At 40.5% G+C, this 20,509-nt stretch overlaps 1 protein-coding gene and 1 pseudogene across 1 annotated transcript; both read right to left on the bottom strand.

Annotated features, from left to right (window-relative positions):
• Positions 1–3,316: 3,316 nt before the first annotated feature.
• On the bottom strand, positions 3,317–4,110 carry LOC131767757 (density-regulated protein pseudogene; annotated as a pseudogene).
• Positions 4,111–8,288: 4,178 nt separating this feature from the next.
• SMIM8 (small integral membrane protein 8) lies at positions 8,289–19,545 on the bottom strand. The gene is made up of 3 exons (XM_059083157.2): positions 19,449–19,545; positions 12,007–12,164; positions 8,289–9,601 (listed from the first exon to the last, which is right to left on the bottom strand). The coding sequence occupies exons 2-3, from the start codon at positions 12,139–12,141 to the stop codon at positions 9,443–9,445; spliced, it is 294 nt and encodes a 97-aa protein (XP_058939140.1). The 5' UTR covers positions 12,142–12,164; positions 19,449–19,545; the 3' UTR covers positions 8,289–9,442.
• Positions 19,546–20,509: the final 964 nt, after the last annotated feature.

Genomic DNA, 20,509 nt, shown 5'->3' with positions numbered 1-20,509 from the left:
CAGAGGGCTGGGGACAGAGCTCTGAGTGCACTGAGCTGGGCCCAGGGATTTCTCCATCTTCTCCTGCCAGAGTGGGTTGTCAGAGGTGGCTCACAGCCTGCATGAGGATGCTGAACACACACACACACACACACACACACACACACACACACACACACACAGTGATCTTTCTCTCCACTTCAAACTATTACAGTACTTATTTATTCCATTTATTGCTCACATCTTAGATGTGTCAGATTATTAACCATTCTGGTGCTTAGGTCTTGATCAGCTCCCTAAAATTACAAAGCACATCTCAAACTGCAGTGTATCTCTCGTGGTGCCTCGCTGGCCATAAATACAGATAAGACATTGGGGACATATGTTTTGTCTGACCAACATCTCTTTTCTCCCTCTGGTAACAGTACCCATTTTGCTCAAGAACTTATCCCTCTCACCTGTTCTGGGACTGCCAATCACAGCAGCCAACCTGCTTGGCCCACCACATGATCCCCATTAACTGGCCCCATTAATGGGCCTGGGATTGGGCACATGCTCAAGTCTGGCCAACCACTCTCTTCTCCAGGATTTTATATAAAGCTGTAAGGAGAACAGAGCTCTTTTTCCTCTAAGGTTTTTAAACTGGAGGTGTCTGGTGATTAGGAGGCATTAAGAGGTAACGTGAGGGGGGGGGCTTCCCTGGTGGTGCAGTGGTTTAGACTCTGTCCTCCCAATGCAGGGGGTCTGGGTTCGATCCCTGGTCAGGGAACTAGATCCCACATGCACGCAGCAACTAAGAGTTCGCATACCGCAACTAAGGAGCCGGTGAGCCACGACTAAGGAGCCCGACTGCCACAACTAAGACCTGGTGCAACCAAATAAATATATAAATATATATTTTTTAAAAGCCAATTTCAACAAGTAAATTTCTAAAAAAAGAGGTAACATGAGGGAGTTTCTTTGTGATGAAGAAACATTTCTATGTTCTAATTATGGTGATGGTTACATGATAACCATCATGTGATAAATTCAATAAAACTACACACCAAAGAAAAAAAGTGCATGTAAGGTCTGCATCTGAATTAACAGTATTGATCCAACACCAATTTCCTGGTTTTGACAGTGTAGCAGCATTATGTAAGGCATCAATGAGAGAAGCTGGATGGGAACTCTCTGTTCTATTTTTAAAACTTGTTAGTCTTCAACTATTTCCAAATAAAAAACTATTAAAATATGTAAAAAATATTTTTAAACTTAAAAGAAAACCCCACAAGCTGAGGGCCCACTCTGAAGGTTCTAATTTACTGGGTCTGTCTTGGATTAGTATTGTAATAGGGAAGAACAAGTCTGACTCCATATTAGATCTGTTTCTTTTACTTTAACCTTTGTATTCTATTGTTTTTGCTTAGAGTTAAGAATGATGTGCTTTGTGCTTTGTGCTTTGTGACCACCTAGAGGGGTGGGATAGGGAGGGTGGGAGGGAGGGTGACGCAAGAGGGAAGAGATATGGGAACATATGTATATGTATAACTGATTCACTTTGTTGTAAAGCAGAAACTAACACACTGTTGTAAAACAGTTATACTCCAATAAAGATGTTAAAAAAATTGGATTAAAAAAAAAAGAATGTTGTCTATAGCCTGAAATTTACAGAATAGCCCATTCTCAAGGTTCTGACCTTTAAAGGTGTTAACACTTCCCCATTCATATAGAGATAAACAGTTGCAGAACAGAGAATAAAATTTGTCTTGTTGGAGGTTACAGTAACATCATGACCTGACCTACCCAGACAGCTGCAAGAACAAAGGATTCCTGCACCAAGAAGTCTGCAACAACCAGCCACCACCCCCTGCCCCTTTTAATATAAAAGAAGCCTGATTTCTGAATGGGGTACCATGGGTCTCTAGGACATTAGTCTGCCATCTTCTGGGTCTGCTGGCTTTCCAAATAAAGTCATTATTCCTTGCTCCAACAACCTGTCTCCTGATTTACTGGCCTGTCATATGGTGAGCAGAACAGGTTTTGACTCGGTAATAATATATTTTTTTTAATGGGTAAATTTGCTTTATCAGATAATTTTATTTAGCTAAATTCACAGTTAATGCAGAATTTCATTTTCTTAATTTACATCTTTATTATACATTCTAAGATTTCAATTATTTTAAAACCCACTAATTCATTTAATATTGCAATTTGCATGGCAATAAATAATGGGTTCTAACTTTCTTAAAGGTGTCTATAGCAATTTAAAATACCATGAGTCTTCTTTTCAGTTTGTAGCACCTGACTTAAGACCTTTATAAAAACAGATTTTAAATTCATTTAATGTATTCATTAAGATTCATTGTCACTGTTTCTCTTGTAAGGAAAACAAATTTCAATTGCTATTTCCCAGACTATATTGAGCAATGGTGTATATTATTTTCAAATGGTTAGCGGAACTTTACTCACATAAATATAGCCAGAAAAAGAACTCAGTCTCTCTGAATGTCCATCCACTCAAAACAATGATGAAAATAATGTATAAAATGGATTTGAGGGTCTGACCTCCTACTTAACATTACCAAACACTTTCCAAGTATTCCTAGAAAATATTTTTAAATATATGCAAATATTCTACTATATGACAAACCATCATTTCTTTAACCATCTCCTGATTGTTCATCTTTATCATTTGTAATTTTTTTATATCATGAGTAGCACTTTGAAGAACACCCTCAACCATAGTTTTAAGCCAGACATTATATCTTTAGGATAACGTCAAGAAGTGGGTTAAACAGTGCAGACGGTTTTAAGGCTTTTAATATACTTTACCAAATAATCTCCAGAACAGCTGGAACAACTATTACCAACTATATGTTAATAGGCCCACAAAGTGAACTTGGCTGGTGACAGTTAAGCAAATTCAACTACAGATCCATGAGATGCTCAAGCATCTCAAAACTATCATACCAAAGGAGCAAGGAGACAGTTATTACTGGTGATGAAGCCAAATTCAAATTCTTCAAAATATCACTCAGCTAAACAACAAAAAAAATCATGATTTGATTAAATCATGATTATTTAAAAATAATCAACAGAAAAGCTTTCCACAGAAAGTCTAGTTTTTCCAAAAATAAAAAGTTAAAAGGAAAAAGTCAGTACCAAATGACCAAAATTTTTTATTTGACTAAATTCTATTTCATGCATAAGCACGACACCCTCTCCTGTTTATTAGACTTTGGCAATAAAAAAAAAAAAGGCAAGCAGCCTTGTACAGAACAGTGAAAATACCAAGGGTGAGGGTAGGCTGCAGTTTTACTGTAGGATAAATATACATATATATTTTAAAAGGCCTCTCTCCCTTTGGCCATATCAACAATCAGTTCAGATCATTAAATACAGACAAATTTTCAAAATCGCTTCTTCACTTCTCCAAGATCTTCAATGCTATTATCAGCCACTTCTGGCCATTTTTCCTGAATGACATCACTTATGTCATCTGTAAAGTCTCCCCGAATGATGATTTCATCCTCCCCTATTACTGAGGCACCCAGGAGAATTTCTGAGCAAAAAACCTTTGTGCTTCTTCAAGATCGATTTCAAAAGTTGCAAGGCCACACACTCTTGTTACATATTTCTTCTTTGCTCTGGGAATTTGGGGTATCATAACCTTTTGTGGTACAGTCTTCTTTTTTTTTTTATTTTGTTTGACCCCTTCCACCTCTCTTTTGTTTTTTCTTCTCTTCCTCCTCCCCGGCTGTTCCTTGACCCTCACTTCTTGTTCCAGCTTCTTGTTCGGGTGAATTTTCTACAGGAAGTTTTGCAAACTCATTTGGAAAATCCTTCTCTAACCATAGTCGACATTTAGCAACATCAGACATGTATTCACAGTACTCTGTCGGTAATGAATAGACTCCGCAGTAGAGGACGCCAAGTGGGTCACCTGCATCTAACTTGGTATCGCTCCTCGGGTCTCCTTTGCAATCCTGCCCACCGGATTCAGAAATGTCAGCAGCCATTTCAAAAGCCGGGTGGTCGCACAGTCTCCGCCATCTCCGTGCCGTCCACTACTGCCAGCTGAAGTGACACATGAGACTCCTCTTCCCCGGCCAGAGCCGCCCAAGAGCTCGGTAACAGTGTTAAATCCAATGAGTCTGTATTTGGATTTGAAAGTTCTGTAGGACACGGCCAGGGTTGAGAACTACCCTATGCAATACTCATTAGCATTTCTACAGACATTTCAACATGCTTTAATTTATTCACTTAATGTCTGAATTCAGATATCCTAGGAGGCATAAGGAATCAACCAATAAAAGCATATTAAGAATAGATATCCGCTGTTCTGGGTGTAAAAGGTCAAATCATTATAGAGATAATAAGTCATGCTAAACAGGTACCAAAAGCTAAAATCAGTTACCAGTTTGGGTATTGATATTTTTAGAGGATGATCCCAATTTGATCTCCCGCTACATTTTAGCTTTTTCAAAACACCCTCCATTCTCTAGCTTCTTACATTTTCCAAGATCAGGAGTGAAATTTAATCACCACTAATTTAACATATTAAGGGAGAGAGGATATGAGAAGTATTTTGAGAGTTCTTAGGAAAACACTTTTAAGGCTTAAAGTCAGACTGAAAAATCTGACGGAGATGAGGAGAGAAGGAAACCTGTAATTACAACTGGATTTGCTTACTAGAAGGGTATATATGGGGGGGAGGGATAAATTGGGAATTGGGGATTAACAGATAACACACGACTATATATAAAATAGATAAACAACAAGGGCCTGCTGTATGGCACAAGGAATTATACTCAATATCTTGTAATAACCTATGATGGAAAACCATCTGAAAAAGAAATCTATTTTTATAAAATATATTTATATAAAATTTTAAAATATATAAATTTTAATATTTATATATATAAAATGAATCACTTTGCTATATACCTGAAACATGGTAAATCAACTATATTTCAATAAATTTTTAAAAAAATACAAAAGGATTTAAAAGAGGAAGAAAAGGGCTTCCCTGGTGGCGCAGTGGTTGAGAATCCCCCTGCCGATGCAGGGGACACGGGTTCGTGCCCTGATCCGGGAGGATCCCACATGCCGTGGAGCGGCTGGGCCCGTGAGCCGTGGCCGCTGAGCCTGTGCGTCTGGAGCCTGTGCTCCGCAACGGGAGAGGCCACAACAGTGAGAGGCCCGCGTACCACAAATTAAAAAAAAAAAAAAAAAAAGGAGGAAGAAAAAGAAGTGTATATATAGTACATATTCTCATGCTACCCAGATCTATCTACTTTTATGTCACCAGCTACTAATAAAGAATATAGTTTTACCATATGCTAACGCATATATGTGGAATCTAAGAAAAAAATGGTACTGATGAACCTAGAGGCAGGACAGGAATAAAGACACTGACCTAGTGGAGAATGGACTTGAGGGCGGGGGCGGGGAGGGGGAAGGGTAAACTGGGACGAGGTGAGAGAGTGGCATGGACATATATACGCTACCAAATGTAAAATAGGTAGCTAGTGGGAAACAGCCGCATAGCACAGGGAGATCAGCTCGGTGCTTTGTGTCCACCTAGAGGGGTGGGATAGGGTGGGGGGCAGGGAGACGTAAAAGGGAGGGGATATGGGGATATACGTATACGTATAGCTGATTCACTTTGTTGTAAAGCAGAAACTAACACACCATTGTGAAGCATTATACTCCAATAAAGATGTATTTAAAAAAAGAATGTAGTTTCTTTCATCCATGTATTAGAGATATTACTTAGAGATATTTCCTCTCCTGTGTGTATGGAAGGTGCCCAAGTATGAGGAAAGGCAAAAAGAACTCTCAGTTACTATTATGTGCCAGGCTTTAGAATAGGTACAAATATTTCATTAAAGCCTCAAGACAAACCTGCAAGAGAAGGATTAACATACCTATTTACATATAAGGAGACAGACTGAGAGGCTAAGCATACTGTCAAGGCCCACAACTGGGAAGTGGAGAACTGGATTTCAACCCACATTCTTCTCATGCCAAACAGACACCCCTGCAGCACAAGCAACTTTGATCAGGAGAGCCGATCAAAGTCTACACATCAGGAAGAATGTCATATAATGCTATGAAACATTAGAACAAAGGAAAACAGCAAAGTCGCTTACCCAGTATATCTCTGTGAGTGTAAAAGCGTGTCTTAAATGGCTTGTACTCATGGATCCGTTTGAAGGTTTCCCCAAAGGGGACTGGTGGAATTATTTTATTACATACAGCACAGCAAACAAAGTTTGTGTAATTCGGATCTCTGATCATAATTAAATTTGTCTTTTACTATGTACAGTTAAAACACTCTTAGGACCAGAAAAAGTAATTTTAAGAAAAGCTAGACGTTTGAGAAAGCTGGAAGAGGTTCAAGGTTTGAAGACAATGCTAGAGGCTTGCAAGGATTAAATGACTTGCCATGATTAGGTAGTGGTTATGTGCCTAATGGTAAAGAACGGTACTGAAAGCCTCTGCCATATAAGGTCTGGGCACTGGATTTGGGAAGATTTAAGCAGTTGCTCCCTGGTAGACTCTAGATTGTTAACTTACTTAGCAACTGTTGCTACATAAGACAAGCTTTGCTCATAAAAGCAACTAGAAATAATGACTAAAGGGGGCATGGTACAGCTGTTCATTTCCCAGATACCTTCTGTATTAGTTTCCTTCTGGGGCTGTAACAAATTACCACATATTTAGTAGCTTAAAGCAACACTTGAACTGCTTGCTCCTCTGGGCAAATAGCTCAGAAGTCCAAAATGAGTCTTATGGGGCTAAAATTAAGATGTTAGCAGCACTGGTCCTTCTGGAGGCGTTAGGGGAGAATCTGTTTCCTTGCCTTTTCCAGCTTCCAGAGGCCACCCACATTCCTTGGCCCATGGACTCACATCAATATAGCCTTTTCTCTTCCTGTTTGCAGAGTGACATTGCTCCTTCCTCTGATCATCTGCCTCGCTCTTATAAGGACTTCTGTGATTCTATCAAGCCCACCCAGATAATAAAGGATAATTTCCCCATCTCAAAATCCTGAACTTAATCACATCTGTCAAGACCCTTCTGCCATATAATGGAACATATTCACAGGTTCTAGGGATTAGGATCCAAACATCTCTGGGGTGGTTGGGGGAAAAGGAGTATTATTCAGCCTGCTATACTTTCTGTTAAATGGTTGTTTTTAAAGAGTTGATTTTTTTAGGCCAGAAAAGGAGGGAGTTTAATTTTTTTCAGGTTATCTATAAATATGCTTTTGTGCCATGGCAATAAAACTGGGAAATATCACAAGTATCTTAAAGGAAAATTTACTTTCATTAACCAAGCACTCAAAATTACTAAGGTTGGTTTTAAAAATCAGAGTTAACTAATTTGTTGTCCTTGTTTTAAAATGGAAAGTCCTACATCTCAAGAACCCCCTCGGTGCCTGGCAAACTGGGACAGATTGGTCACCCTATAAGGGTATAAAATAATAAGTAACTTCACTGTTTACATCAGGAAATTCTTATCAACTTATCAGTTGAACTGCTTGCTCCTCTGCGCAAATAGCTCTTCTATCAGAAGAGATTGCTTCCCTGGGCAAAGAGGTCGCTTACACCTTATCAATGGTTCACTTACCAAGACTTGCTTCCAGACTGAATCTCTTATGTTACTGAGTTTGCCCAATCTCAACCATATTCCTGCATTGGAAAACATTCCTCCTACCACTTGAACCCAGACTACAAAAGGCTGTAATTATCTTGCCCTGAGCATCCCCTCCTCAGACAACTGACTCTGTCAAAGTGGCATTTTCCTTTAGAGAAGGAATGAAAACTTCAACACACAGCCAGGCAGCCTTTGACATTGCACACAGAAAGACTGTGCTACAGAACTTGTAACCACCCTGTAAATAGTATCACAGTTAGGTGACTTGTTCCTAAAATTCAATGGGATTCTTCCCTTGCACTACTTTTCACAGCTGTGTGCCTTGTGGAATCTACTGCTATCCTGGTTCATTCACACAGGTCACATGGCTTAAGACTGCCCTCTGTCCAGTTCCTGCTGCCCTCATTTGCTGCAATATCTCCTGATAGCTCACCTAACTAATACCTCCCTCACCAAATAGCAACTTATTTTGTTGACTACTAGAAGAACTCTAAAGACAATGATGTGACATTAAATGCGTAAGTTGAAAACAGAACTCTAGTTCTTTAATAACCAACAGCAAAAGATAATACTTTAAATTTAAAGGCATTTTATGCCTCCTAAGTGTATTTTAAACTATTTGAAGTGTACTATTACAGAGACACCTAGCAACGAAATACTTAGGGCTCAGTAGTAGAGACTTAATTTAGTTGCATGTAGATAATTAGCTAAGCTCTTTAATATTTACAAGTCAGACACAATTACATTTTCATGTATCTTGCAAAACCACAATAAAGCACTGGAAATTAAATATTACATTATGATAATAAACTCTGCCTGTGCAATTATTTTACTTGTTAATAATAAATGAAACAAAATTTCAGAGATGAGATTTATTATTGAGCTCCAATTCCAATGATTTGGAGAATGCAGTAAATATTTATAAATGAAACAGGTCTAGAACACTCATCAGAAAAGTAATATATATATATATATATATATATGGTAAACTCATGTTCTTATGGTTATTTTAAAACTAGACCTTTTCTTATCTATTGAGTAGTTTTAGTTTTTAAATAACTGTAAGAACATTTGGTCTACATTTATAATATCACTGTAACATTAATTTACAAAAACCAAAACAAATAACGGTTGTAGTCAAATAAAAACATCATACTCCGTATAATGTACTTTCTTTAAAAAAAAAGAAAAACTCCAATTACTTTGGGTTATTCTCTCATTTAATCTTTATTTTAGTAGTTGAATGGGAGTATCTTTTCAATTAAAATAAAATTCTGGACCAAAATTAACTGAAATGGAAAATCGAAATATAAGGCCCATCTGTGACTCTGTAAAAACTGTTTTTAACTGCAGGCTTTACGATAATTTACAATTATTTTTTTCTTCACAAATACAGGTTCTATGCCAGGTAGAAAATGAACACTGTCCTTGCAAACTGCAAAACAAACTAAACACTCACAACAGTTGTAAATGCACAATTCCCCTTAAAATGTTAAAAACACCATGTAAATGTAAGAGCATCGGTACTTTTTATTATATAGAACTTAATTCACAAAAGTGATTTCCATTCTCATGGCACTTTTACAAGAGGATTTAGTCAAGAAAAAATATTGAGCAGCTCCTTCTGCGGAAAAAGAATGCGATAATGGCTACAGTTTTGAAAGGACAACATTCGCTATAGTGGCCTGGCTGCAACCGCCATCCTTCTTCCTCAGTAGCATCTTCTAGAACAAGAAACAAGATACTGTGTGGTGCTAATCTTCACCTGAAGATTTCAGAGTCCCCAGTAAAGCTCCATCTGCAGTAACCAGCACTGTTAATCCCACTTAGATGTTTTCCTCCTCATATAACTGTGTCCCTCACTATCAATAGCTTCATAGAGGTCCTTCTTATTCTCCTGTGTCGCATGTAGATATCCGATATAAGCCACACAAAGTGAAAGGGTTATCAACCCGAAAGCCATTACAGGTTTGTTCTGTCAAAGGAAAAAAATTAGAAGACCTCATTAAGACTCATCATTTGAGGAGACTCAAGTATCTCTTGCACTTTCCTCTTGACATGCCAAGGCTTTAGTACCACACCAGCATTCCTATGGTATTAATTTCATTTTTAAAAATTTACCCAGTTCTTTATTCGATTAACTCAACTCCTGATAATTTAGAGACTATAGAAGACTCTTGCTTCTTCTCTCCACAGCTGGGACATCTCCAACCTTCACCTTTAGGAAGGTGAGGCTGGAAGAGGTGCGGGGGAAACGAGAGGCATGAAAATGGGTCCAGTGCTCAGAGTTTTCAGTGTTATCTGTGTGATGTGGAAAAGTTGCTTAACTTCTCTGGCCCCAAGCTTCCCACTTGCAAACCTTAAATTAGTTCATTTTATTCGGAAGTGAGGAATGAAGTATACATGTTATTCTTCTCAGTTCATGGATAACTGGCAGAAACGCTTTCATGTCATATACCAGGTACAGCAAAATATACACGCTCTTCTCTGGGAACTTATTCTATTACCTCAAGAAATTTAGTGATTGGAAGAGAAATGCTATTATAATAACCTTCACTTGCTGCTGTAAAATCCAAGACCCTAAGAGGCAAAGTGATGCAGCTTTGAATATTTTTTTTAAAAAAGCTTTTTAAATTTGTATTTTCTGCTTCTGTCACCATACCTGTTGTATTACTATTATTTCAAATCTTAATCATCAAAAAAATAAAGGTCAGAGCAGTTTAAATTAACAATTCTTTTTAAAATATTTCTTATTTTATTCATTCATTCATTCATTCATTCATTTATGGCGGCATTGGGTCTTTGTTGCTGTGCCCTGGCTTTCTCTAGTTGCAGCGAGGGCTACTCTTCGTTGCGATGTGTGGGCTTCTCATTGCGATGGCTTCTCTTGTTGTGGAGCACGGGCTCCAGGCGCATGGGCTTCAGTAGTTGTGGCACACGGGCTCAGCAGTTGTGGCTCGCGGGCTCTAGAGCGCAGGCTCAGTAGTAGTGGCACACGGGCTCAGTTGCTCCGCGGCATGTGGGATCTTCCCAAACCAGGGCTCAAACCCATGTTCCCTACCCTGGCAGGCGGATTCTTAACCACTGCACCACCAGGGAAGCCCTAAATTTACAATTCTTGAAATGTATTTGGCAATTAAAAGAATACATTAGGGACTTCCCTGGTGGCGCAGTGGTTAAGAATCCACCTGCCAATACAGGGGACATGGGTTCGAGCCCTGGTCCGGGAAGACCCCACATGCTGCAGAGCAACTGAGCCGTGCGTCACAAATACTGAGCCGTGCGTCAGAACTACTGAGCCTGCACTCTAGAGCCCGCAAGCCACAACTACTGAGCCTGCGTGCCACAACTACTGAAGCCCGTGCACCTAGAGCCCAAGCTCCACAACAAGAGAAGCCACCACAATGAGAAGCCCAGGCATGGCAACGAAGAGCAGCCCACGAACCACAACGAAGAGTAGCCCCTGCTCGCTGCAACTAGAGAAAGCCCATGTGCAGCAACGAAGACCCAACGCAGCCAATAAATAAGTAAATAAATAAATTTATATATATAAAAAAGAATACATTAGTTCAATGTTTTTAAAACATTCTACCTTGATTTAATGATTTGATTGTTAAACTGACCTATTTAACTTTCAAACAGCTTATACTGGCAACTGTTATTAAAACTCTAATCACATTCAATACATTTAAGTACATTGTATGATTTGATTTGAGTTTTTTAAAAAGTAAAATTTATCAACTCCCTAACAGTGTACAAATGCATGTTTTGAAATTTTTCAAGATATGTTTGCAGTATCCTCCCAGGTTAAAATATTAATAAAGCCTGGAACTGTAGACTATAATGATCAGATTTTCAGTCTGTTTTCTTTGTTTCAATGGAAGATCTTACTTAATAATACTTGATCAAACAATAAAAATTTCCTTAAAATTAATGCAGATATTAAAATAAAATTTTAAAAGGGAATTTGAAAAGTCAATCCATTAAAATCCAACCATTTTCCATTAAAATTCTCCAAATGTGCTCAGAATAATTAGTTTTATATGTATATTAAGTGAAACAGCATTTAAGATTTTCCTTCCACCTGCTTTTTATTCACAGAGAGGTCTTCCATGATAAAGTCAAATAATAAGAACTTTCTATTTCTGACAGCCTAGTTAAATTGAACATAAAGTCTTATCCTGGGAACCTCCCTGGTGGTCTAGTGGCTGGGACTCCACGCTCCCAGTGCAGAGGGCCTAGTTCGATCCCTGGTCAGGGAGCTGAATCTCACATGCAGCAACTAAAGGTCCAACAAGCTGCAACTGGGACCCAGCGCAGCCAAATAAATAAATAAATATTTTTTTTAAAAAGAAGTCTTATCTTGGATATATTTCTTACAGGTTTAATGAAGAGCTCTGGATTCACAGCTCGAAATAAGGTTGTGGAGCGGACCCCTCTGAGCCCTGGGTTTCCCAGGTCTTTTTCCTTGGGTGGCTCCTTTTTAAAGGCTGGAGGCTCAGGTGCTGAAGACATCTTGACTAATGATGATTTAGTACCTAAAAATAAAATGAGAGACTTTTTTTCCCTTCCAGATTGTATTCTTTTGATAATGCTCTTTAAGAAACTGATTCCAGGCCTTCCCTGGTGGTGCAGTGGTTGAGGGTCCGCCTGCCGATGCAGGGGACACGGGTTCGTGGAAGATCCCACATGCCGCGGAGCAGCTGGGCCCGTGAGCCATGGCCGCTGAGCCTGCGCGTCCGGAGCCTGTGCTCCGCAACGGGAGAGGCCGCAGCAGTGAGAGGCCCGCATAACACAAAAAAAAAAAAAAAGAAACTGACTTCATGCTTTTTTCAATTCTAGTCCACTTTTCCACCAAAAGTGATGGTCAATTATTTTCTTACTTCGTATAACACATACTTTGTAAATGGAACTTCAGGTTTTGCTTGGTAAAATGGCTAATCTATTTTTCATCTCTTAGACCAAACTAGTGAGGCATGCAAAAATTGTCTTCCTACTTTTCCAGGAGGCTAGGTAATTTGTTTGCTGGTCTGAGTCACACTGTATCTTGTTATATGAAGGGGGTGCGAAGGGTGGAAGTGGCCGGTGGCTTATCCACACCTTCTTAATGTCCTTCCGTTTTCACTCTTCCTCACCTTCCAACAGCCCTTTCGGGACAGGAGCACTCCATTGCTCCATTTCTCACACCCCCTCTGCCTTCCTCCACCGGCCACCCCAGCACCAGACCAGACAGAAGGGTGAGCAGCTGTCAGTCCTCACTCCCTCACTGCCTATCAGCCACTCTCTGGAAACAACCACTATGCTACCTCCTTCATCTGAATACCCTTTTTTCTCTTAATTACTCAGAATTTATCCTATTAGATCCGAGTATGTCTTTTGGCTTCTGGTTCTCCCAGCTGGAATGTCATCATTTTGTGAATATTTTTCTCTTCTAGATACTATTAGGCAAAAGCTTATTCCTACTGTTCCTGCCACCGAATGCTTGGGGTCGTGGGCAGAGTTGCAAGGGAGAAGGTAGGGAAAGACACCTTCCAAAGAAAGGCTGAACTTGACGACAATATAATAAAATTCTTCAGGGGAAATGTTGAACCCTCTCATTTAGTAAATGTTATGAAATGAGAGTCAAACACTCACATTTAAACACTCATTGGGGCTTTGTTTATTCAAGTATTCTTTAAGTCCTCCATTTTACAGTCTTTATAAAAGCAATATTTTTGCAACTTTATTACTTATGGAGAAAGTTAGGAGTTCAGTTTTTTCAAAATATACTGATTATTCAATGGGAAAGCTCAACACATGTGTGATCCAAACACAGGGGTGTGCTACAGGCACAGCAGGTGTCCATCAGCAAGAGGATCTTGCATTTCACTCCTTCCATCCCCTTGCTAATCTTTCTCAGCCATTCATTAAATATACCTCCCATACTTTGGGCATGTGTATTGGTTTCATAATCACGGGGGAGCAAATAAACATTTCTGAAGCCCTGGGGGTTAGCTGACTTGCCAGTGACAAGTGGCCTCATCTCTTCCGACCACGATGTATTACAGCAGAATAGAGCAATCATCAACCTCTGTTTACCTCTTCTGTGAAGTCTACCTTGGACACAAAGCATATGAGGTAACAACTCATAAAACACTTATTTCATCAGCATTTAAAACATCATTCAAGCTGTAACAAGCATTTTTTAAAATTTCAACTGCATTCAAGTTACTAGTTTTCTCTACTGAACAGTGTTTCTTTCACTACAGACAACTTCTGAATCATTCCATAACACGCCTGAAATTTGTTCAGCCAGCACACACTTGCCTGAAACTCATCATGCCCAAGGTTGGCAAAAAAATCCAACGTTTTCTGCAGAACCAGGGGTCCACTCATATGCCCGTCTCTTACGTGAACTTCTTGAAACTGTCGACTGAAGAAAAACGTGCAAACTAAAAGTTGCGAGTTAAGTTTTATTTGGGGACCTTACTGAGATTATAGCCTGGAAGAAAGCCTCTCAAGCCTCTCAGATACACACACACACACACACACACACACACACACACACACACACGCAAGATTCTTTGGTACCCTCTTTCCTTAGCCGAAACTAAATTTGCTTTGTGACGAGTCAAGCATATAAGCAATCAAGGTAGTATTTATCATACTGCAACCTCTAGACGTCAAACTGTTTATATTAAACTCTTTGCCAGAAATAACAATTAAAGAACAGCTGGGGGGCTTCCCTGGTGGCGCAGTGGTTGGGAGTCCGCCTGCTGATGCAGGGGACGCGGGTTCGTGCTCCGGTCCGGGAGGATCCCACGCGCCGCGGAGCAGCTGGGCCCGTGAGCCATGGCCGCTGAGCCTGCGCGTCCGGAGCCTGTGCTCCGCAACGGGAGAGGCCACGACAGTGAGAGGCCCGCGTACCGCAAAAGAACCAAACAAACCTGGGCTAGAAACCACTGCAAATGTTTATTGAAAGGGCCTTTTACAATTTAAAGAATTACCTACTACACTATATTTGAAAAGATTTAAGATGCGACAATTTCCATTGTTTGTGATACTTTGGGGAACGGATGAAAATAATATTTTCCATTATATCTCATTCTTTTACTAAGCCTGGAATAAGACAGCTCAGTTCTACTGCTGCTTCTCCTCTGATGAGCCACAATCACTGAAGATGCTACAACAGTTCTCCCCAAACTGCATGAACTTGTTTATGCCACTGATCAAACCAATAAAGAATTTTAACAACTTTCTGTACTTTAAGTAAACAGCAACAGATTACTGAGGCCAAAAAGGGCCTTAGTAGGTAAGAATTTGTGATATATACGAACAGAACAGAGCTTCCCTGGTGGCGCAGTGGTTGAGAGTCCGCCTGCCGATGCAGGGGACACGGGTTCGGGCCCCGGTCCGGGAAGATCCCACGTGCTGCGGAGCGGCTGGGCCCGTGAGCCATGGCCGCTGAGCCTGCGCGTCCGGAGCCTGTGCTCCGCAACAGGAGAGGCCACAACAGTGAGAGGCCCGCGTACCACAAAACAGAACAAAGCAGAACCTTAGCTGTTTCTTCCCAGATGTGTTCATTGTCACTGCTTTTTGGGAAAACAAGTCTCTATTTCAAAAGCAAACTTTCAATCTAGTAGTAAAAGCTGACTAGCTACTTTCAAGTGCAGAGCCAATATAATTCCATTTTAAAAAGCTGCAGCACCGTAAGTTCAAAGCACAGCAACAACCTATTCCAACATTACCACTCGAATCAGCAGTACCTAAGACAACAGTTAACATCTAGCACACGTCCATCAGAACTTCCTAAGTCTCCCCACACTTTCTCCCACTTCTTCCCTTACTCTTTTTTTCCCACTGCAGGTAACTAGCACTTTCTTATTTGTATATGATACTGACCAAGCTCTAGATATACTTGCTTTCAAGATAGGTTTATTTGTAAGCTAGGACCCCCATTTATTGCATTAAAAGGGGAATCTCCGGACTTCCCTGGTGGTCCAGCAGTTAAGACTCTGCGCTTCCAATGCAGGGGGCCTGGGTTCGATCCCTGCTCAGGGAACTAGATTCCGCATGCCGCAACTAAGACCCAGTGCAGCCAAATAAATAAATATTACACACACACACACACACACACACACACACACACACTCCCTAGCAAGGATGATGGGAACCTGGCACTGAACTACGTTTCTGTGTGGGCCCACCTGTAAAGCGCTCAATAAATCAGGTATCCCAGGGCCACCACCTGGCTGTGCAATCTGTCCAGGTGCCCCCATTCTTATTTCTTCTTCATTTTTCCATCACCCATTTGTTGTTCCCTTATCAACTCATGAAAAGAAACTGTTGTATATAATTTTTTTTTAAATAGAAGAGAGGAGAATTTTTCATACCTGCCTGTAAGAAAGATCTAAACTGTATTTACTTCATATGTCCCTCCTGGAGAAAAGACAGTCTCTTCAATAAGTAGTGCTGGGAAAACTGGACAGCTACATGTAAAAGAATGAAATCAGAACATTCTCTAACAACATACACAAAAATAAACTCAAAATGGATTAAAGACCTAAATGTAAGGCTGGATGCTATAAAACTCTTAGAGGAAAACACAGGCAAAACACTCTTTGACATAAATCACAGCAATATCTTTTTGAATCCAAAAGGATCAACCTCCTAGAGTAATGAAAATAAAAACAAAAATAAACAAATGGGACCTAATTAAACTTAGCTTTTGCACAGCAAAGGAAACCATAAACAAAATGAAAAGACAACCTACAGAATGGGAGAAAATATTTGCAAATGATGCAATTGACAAGAGAGTAATCTCCAGAATATACAAACAGCTCATGCAGCTCAATATCAAAAAAACAAACAACCCAAGCAAAAAATGGGTGGAAGACCTAAATAAACATTTCTCCAAAAAAGACATTTCTCCAAAAAAGACATACACATGGCCCATAAGCACATGAAAAGATGTTCAACATAGCTAATCATCAGAGAAATGCAAATCAAAGCTACAATGAGGTATCACCTCACGCTGGTCAGAATGGCCATCATCAAAAAGTCTGCAAACAATAAATACTGGAGAGGGTGTGGAGAAAAGGGAACCTTTCTACACTGCTGGTGGGGATGTAAATTGATACAGCCACTATGGAGAACAGTACGGAGCTTCCTTAAAAAACTAAAAATAGAGCTACCATATGATCCAGCAATCCCACTCCTGGGCATATATCTGGAGAAAACAATAATTTGAAAAGATACATGCACCCCAGTGTTCACTGCAGCACTATTTACAATAGCCAAGACACAAGCAACCTAAATGTCCATCAACAGGTGAATGGATAAAGAAGATGTGGTATATATACACAATGAAATATTACTCAGCCATAAAAATGAATGAAATAATGCCAATTGCAGTAACATGGATGGACCTAGAGCTTATCATATGAAGCGAAGTAAGTCAGAAAGAGAAAGACAAATACCATATTATATCACTTATATGTGGAATCTAAAAAATGATACAAATCAACTTATTTACAAAACAGAAACAGACTCACAGACATAGAAAATGAACTTAGGGTTACCAAAGGGGAAAGGTGGGAGTGTGGATAAATTAGGAGTCTGGCATTAAGATACACACAATACTATATATAAAACAGACAATCAACCAGGACCTACTGTATAGCATAGGGAACTCTACTCAATATTCTGTAATAACCTATAAGGGAAAAGAATCTGAAAAAGAATGGATATATGTATTTGTATAACCAAATGACTTTGCTGTACACCTGAAACTAACACAACATTGTAAATCAACTATACTCAAATATAAAATAAAAATTTTTTAAAAAAGATCAAACTAAGCTGTGTTTACTTCATATGTCCCTCCTGGTAAAAAGTTCTTTACCTTTTTCTTCTGCTCACCCTCTGCTGAAGGCAATATGCGATAGGAAAAGGAAGCAGCAGAGGTAAAGGACTGACTCTTTGCACCAATGCCACAAGGGTCATTCACACCCTAAAGTGTGAGTGAGAATGGTGCTCCCCTGGAATGAATAATGCATATTGTGCGAGGCTATACAAAGATGTTCCTAAGCTGAATCAGGAACTGTTATTTCTGAATGATTTTCTCTCCTTTAGTAAAATTCTTACTCTGCAGGATGATCCAGAATATATTTGGCAACTGACATTAAACAATTCAGTGAAATAAAATTGGCATGACATGAAAATTAGACCAAGAGATAAAGAATCTGAGTTACTTTGGGGGAAAACCTTAATCTTCAGATATTCATTTTTGAAATAAGCATCTCAGTAGAAGATAAATTTAGAAAATTATCAGAATCATAGAACACTAGTGAAAGGCATGTCAGCAATAATCAAAGCTTTGTTTTTAAGACTTAGGGAATTATAAAATGGACAAAATACTTTAATGAGATATAAATGTACTTGTTATTTTAATATTTAACAAAATCACTTGAAGTCTGGGGCAGGACACCTTAAAAATAATTTGAATTAGAATAAGCAAGTTTGGGACAGAATCAGAGGACTTCTGTCTTGAAGGAGTGTAGAATAGCCTCAAATTCCAACTTTGCTACGGATTAGGTGTATGTTTTTGAGTGACAACCTCTCTAAGCCTCAGTCTGCACCTTTATAAAAGGGATAATATCTAATGCATAGAATTACTATGTGGATTAAATGAGGTAACATTTTTTAAAGGACAAAACAGATGTTCAATAACTGGTAGCTACTGTCATCTTCACCACTGAATCCAATCCCCCTCTTTTAAACAAAGAAATCTAAACCCAAAGAGACTGCCTTTGCCCAAGGGAGAGTGAGATAATCCAGGTCTCTCCATTTCCAGCCCACCCCTAGTCCACCACTTCACCCCACCTTACTCCTAAATTGATAAGGCTCTGCATTTGTAAGTTATTACAAGATTTAAGAAACATAAAATTATAATCACTTAAATTTTAAAGATGAATTCTGTATTTGCTGTTTTTAAGGTAAAAAACGCTATTAAAAAATCTCTTTCGGGCTCCCCTGGTGGCGCAGTGGTTGAGAGTCCGCCGATGCAGGGGACACAGGTTCGTGCCCCGGTCTGGGAAGATCCCACATGCCGCGGAGCGGCTGGGCCCGTGAGCCATGGCCGCTGAGCCTGCGCGTCCGGAGCCTGTGCTCCGCAACGGGAGAGGCCACAACAGTGAGAGGCCCGCGTACCGAAAAAAAAAATCTCCTTCCATCTCTTGAAATTTACTGTACCTAGAAAAAGGAGAAAGATTTTGACAACAGTTGTTGCCTACAATCTGAGAGGTGTAAAGTACTACCTGGGTCCGCTGCCCTCCCCATAGTGTGGTACCCACACTACAACTGGGCCTACTCAAAGACCGATACCTTTGAAGCCTCCAGAAAAAAACAAAACAACTGCATTCAGTTAAGTTCCAGACATTGTCTTGCAGGGGGAACACACGACTCAACACAGTTAAAAAGGAAAGAGGCACCTCATGTGAAAACAGTTACAAAACCACTTTCCCCTAATTAGGAAGTTTGGTGAGCTGGGATACCAAGAAACTGTCCAGGAAATGGGCGGGTTCTGGTGGTGGAAGTGTCCACGGATGGGGTGGGACACGCGCCCGGTGGGGTCAGAGATCTCCAAGACCCGGCTCAGGGCGCCCACCGAGAGGCGAGGATTCGGAGGGCTTAAGAGAACACCGCCGAGTCCACGCACCTAGGAGCGAGGTCCGCAGGGCGGCCGGGCCCTCCAAGGCCAGGGTCGAGTGCGCTGTAGGGCGGCCGCCCAGTCCCCACCCGCCAGCCTGCCGCCCAGCCACGCCAGCCCCGCCGCCGCTCACCTGCTGCGGGGTCACCTCCTCTCCGCGCGCGCCGCGCTCCGCCTCTCCTCCTGAGCCTCGTCTCCCCCTGCAGGAGAGAGCGGCCCAGCGCTCTCGGCAAGCTCGGCGCCGCAGCGGCCCCTACAGCCCGGAGGCTGCGGCGCAGGGGCGCGGGAGAGGAGGGGTACCAGTCTAGCGCGTCTCTTCCACCTCCCAAGCCCTGCAGCCCGCCCGCGGGATGGAGTTTGCAAAGGGCGTTTTTGGTTTCTTCCTTTTCACCTTAAGTTTTCAGCCTACTGGGTTCAAGTAACTTTCCAGTTTCGCGTGTGTGTTTTGTATAAATAAAAGGAGACATCACCTAGAATTACATAAATTTATTAACGGAAGGGGAAAGCTTTCTGATTTGGGAAAGAAGGCTCGGATCTGGTCTCCTCCTAACCGCATTTCAGGGACACAGTCATTTAAATGTACGGTTAATCCTCTGACATTCTGTTAGTGCCTTGAGATTCTAAGATGCAAGATACATGTGGCTATTGTTGTGATAAGAATAGATATGGATGCCGGTTTTCACGTACTTTGCTGATGTTGAAGTTTGTTGGGATAAAAGTTGTGTTAAAACAAACAAAATAGAATATCAGGTGCCCAGATTTTGGCATGGATTTATGTAAAGTTTTGGCAAATGGATTTTGAATTTAAAGCTTGTTCTCTCAAGCCAAATTGACTTTAATTTGAGGTTTAATTTTTTAAAGTTCACTGACATCTGGTATTAGTAGGCAATCTTCTGACAAATAAGTTAAATTTTAAGTAAAAAGCTGTTTGTAACATGAAAAGGTGCTCAACATCACTAATCATTAGGGATATGCAAAACCACAGTGAGATATCGTCTCACACCTGTTAGAAGGGCTATCATCAAAAAGACAAGAGGGACTTCTGCGGTGGCACAGTGGTTAAGAATTCACCTGCCAATGCAGGGGACACGGGTTTGAGCCCTGGTCCGGGAAGATACCACGTGCCGCGGAGAAACTGAGCCCGTGCGCCACAACTACTGAACTTGCGCTCTAGAGCCCGCGAGCCACAGCTAC

Source organism: Kogia breviceps, chromosome 13 (assembly GCF_026419965.1).
Source record: "Kogia breviceps isolate mKogBre1 chromosome 13, mKogBre1 haplotype 1, whole genome shotgun sequence".
In the NCBI taxonomy this organism is placed as follows: Eukaryota; Metazoa; Chordata; class Mammalia; order Artiodactyla; family Physeteridae; genus Kogia; species Kogia breviceps.
The sequence above is the reverse complement of the archived record's forward strand: the minus strand, read 5'-3'. Positions and strand labels throughout refer to the sequence as shown.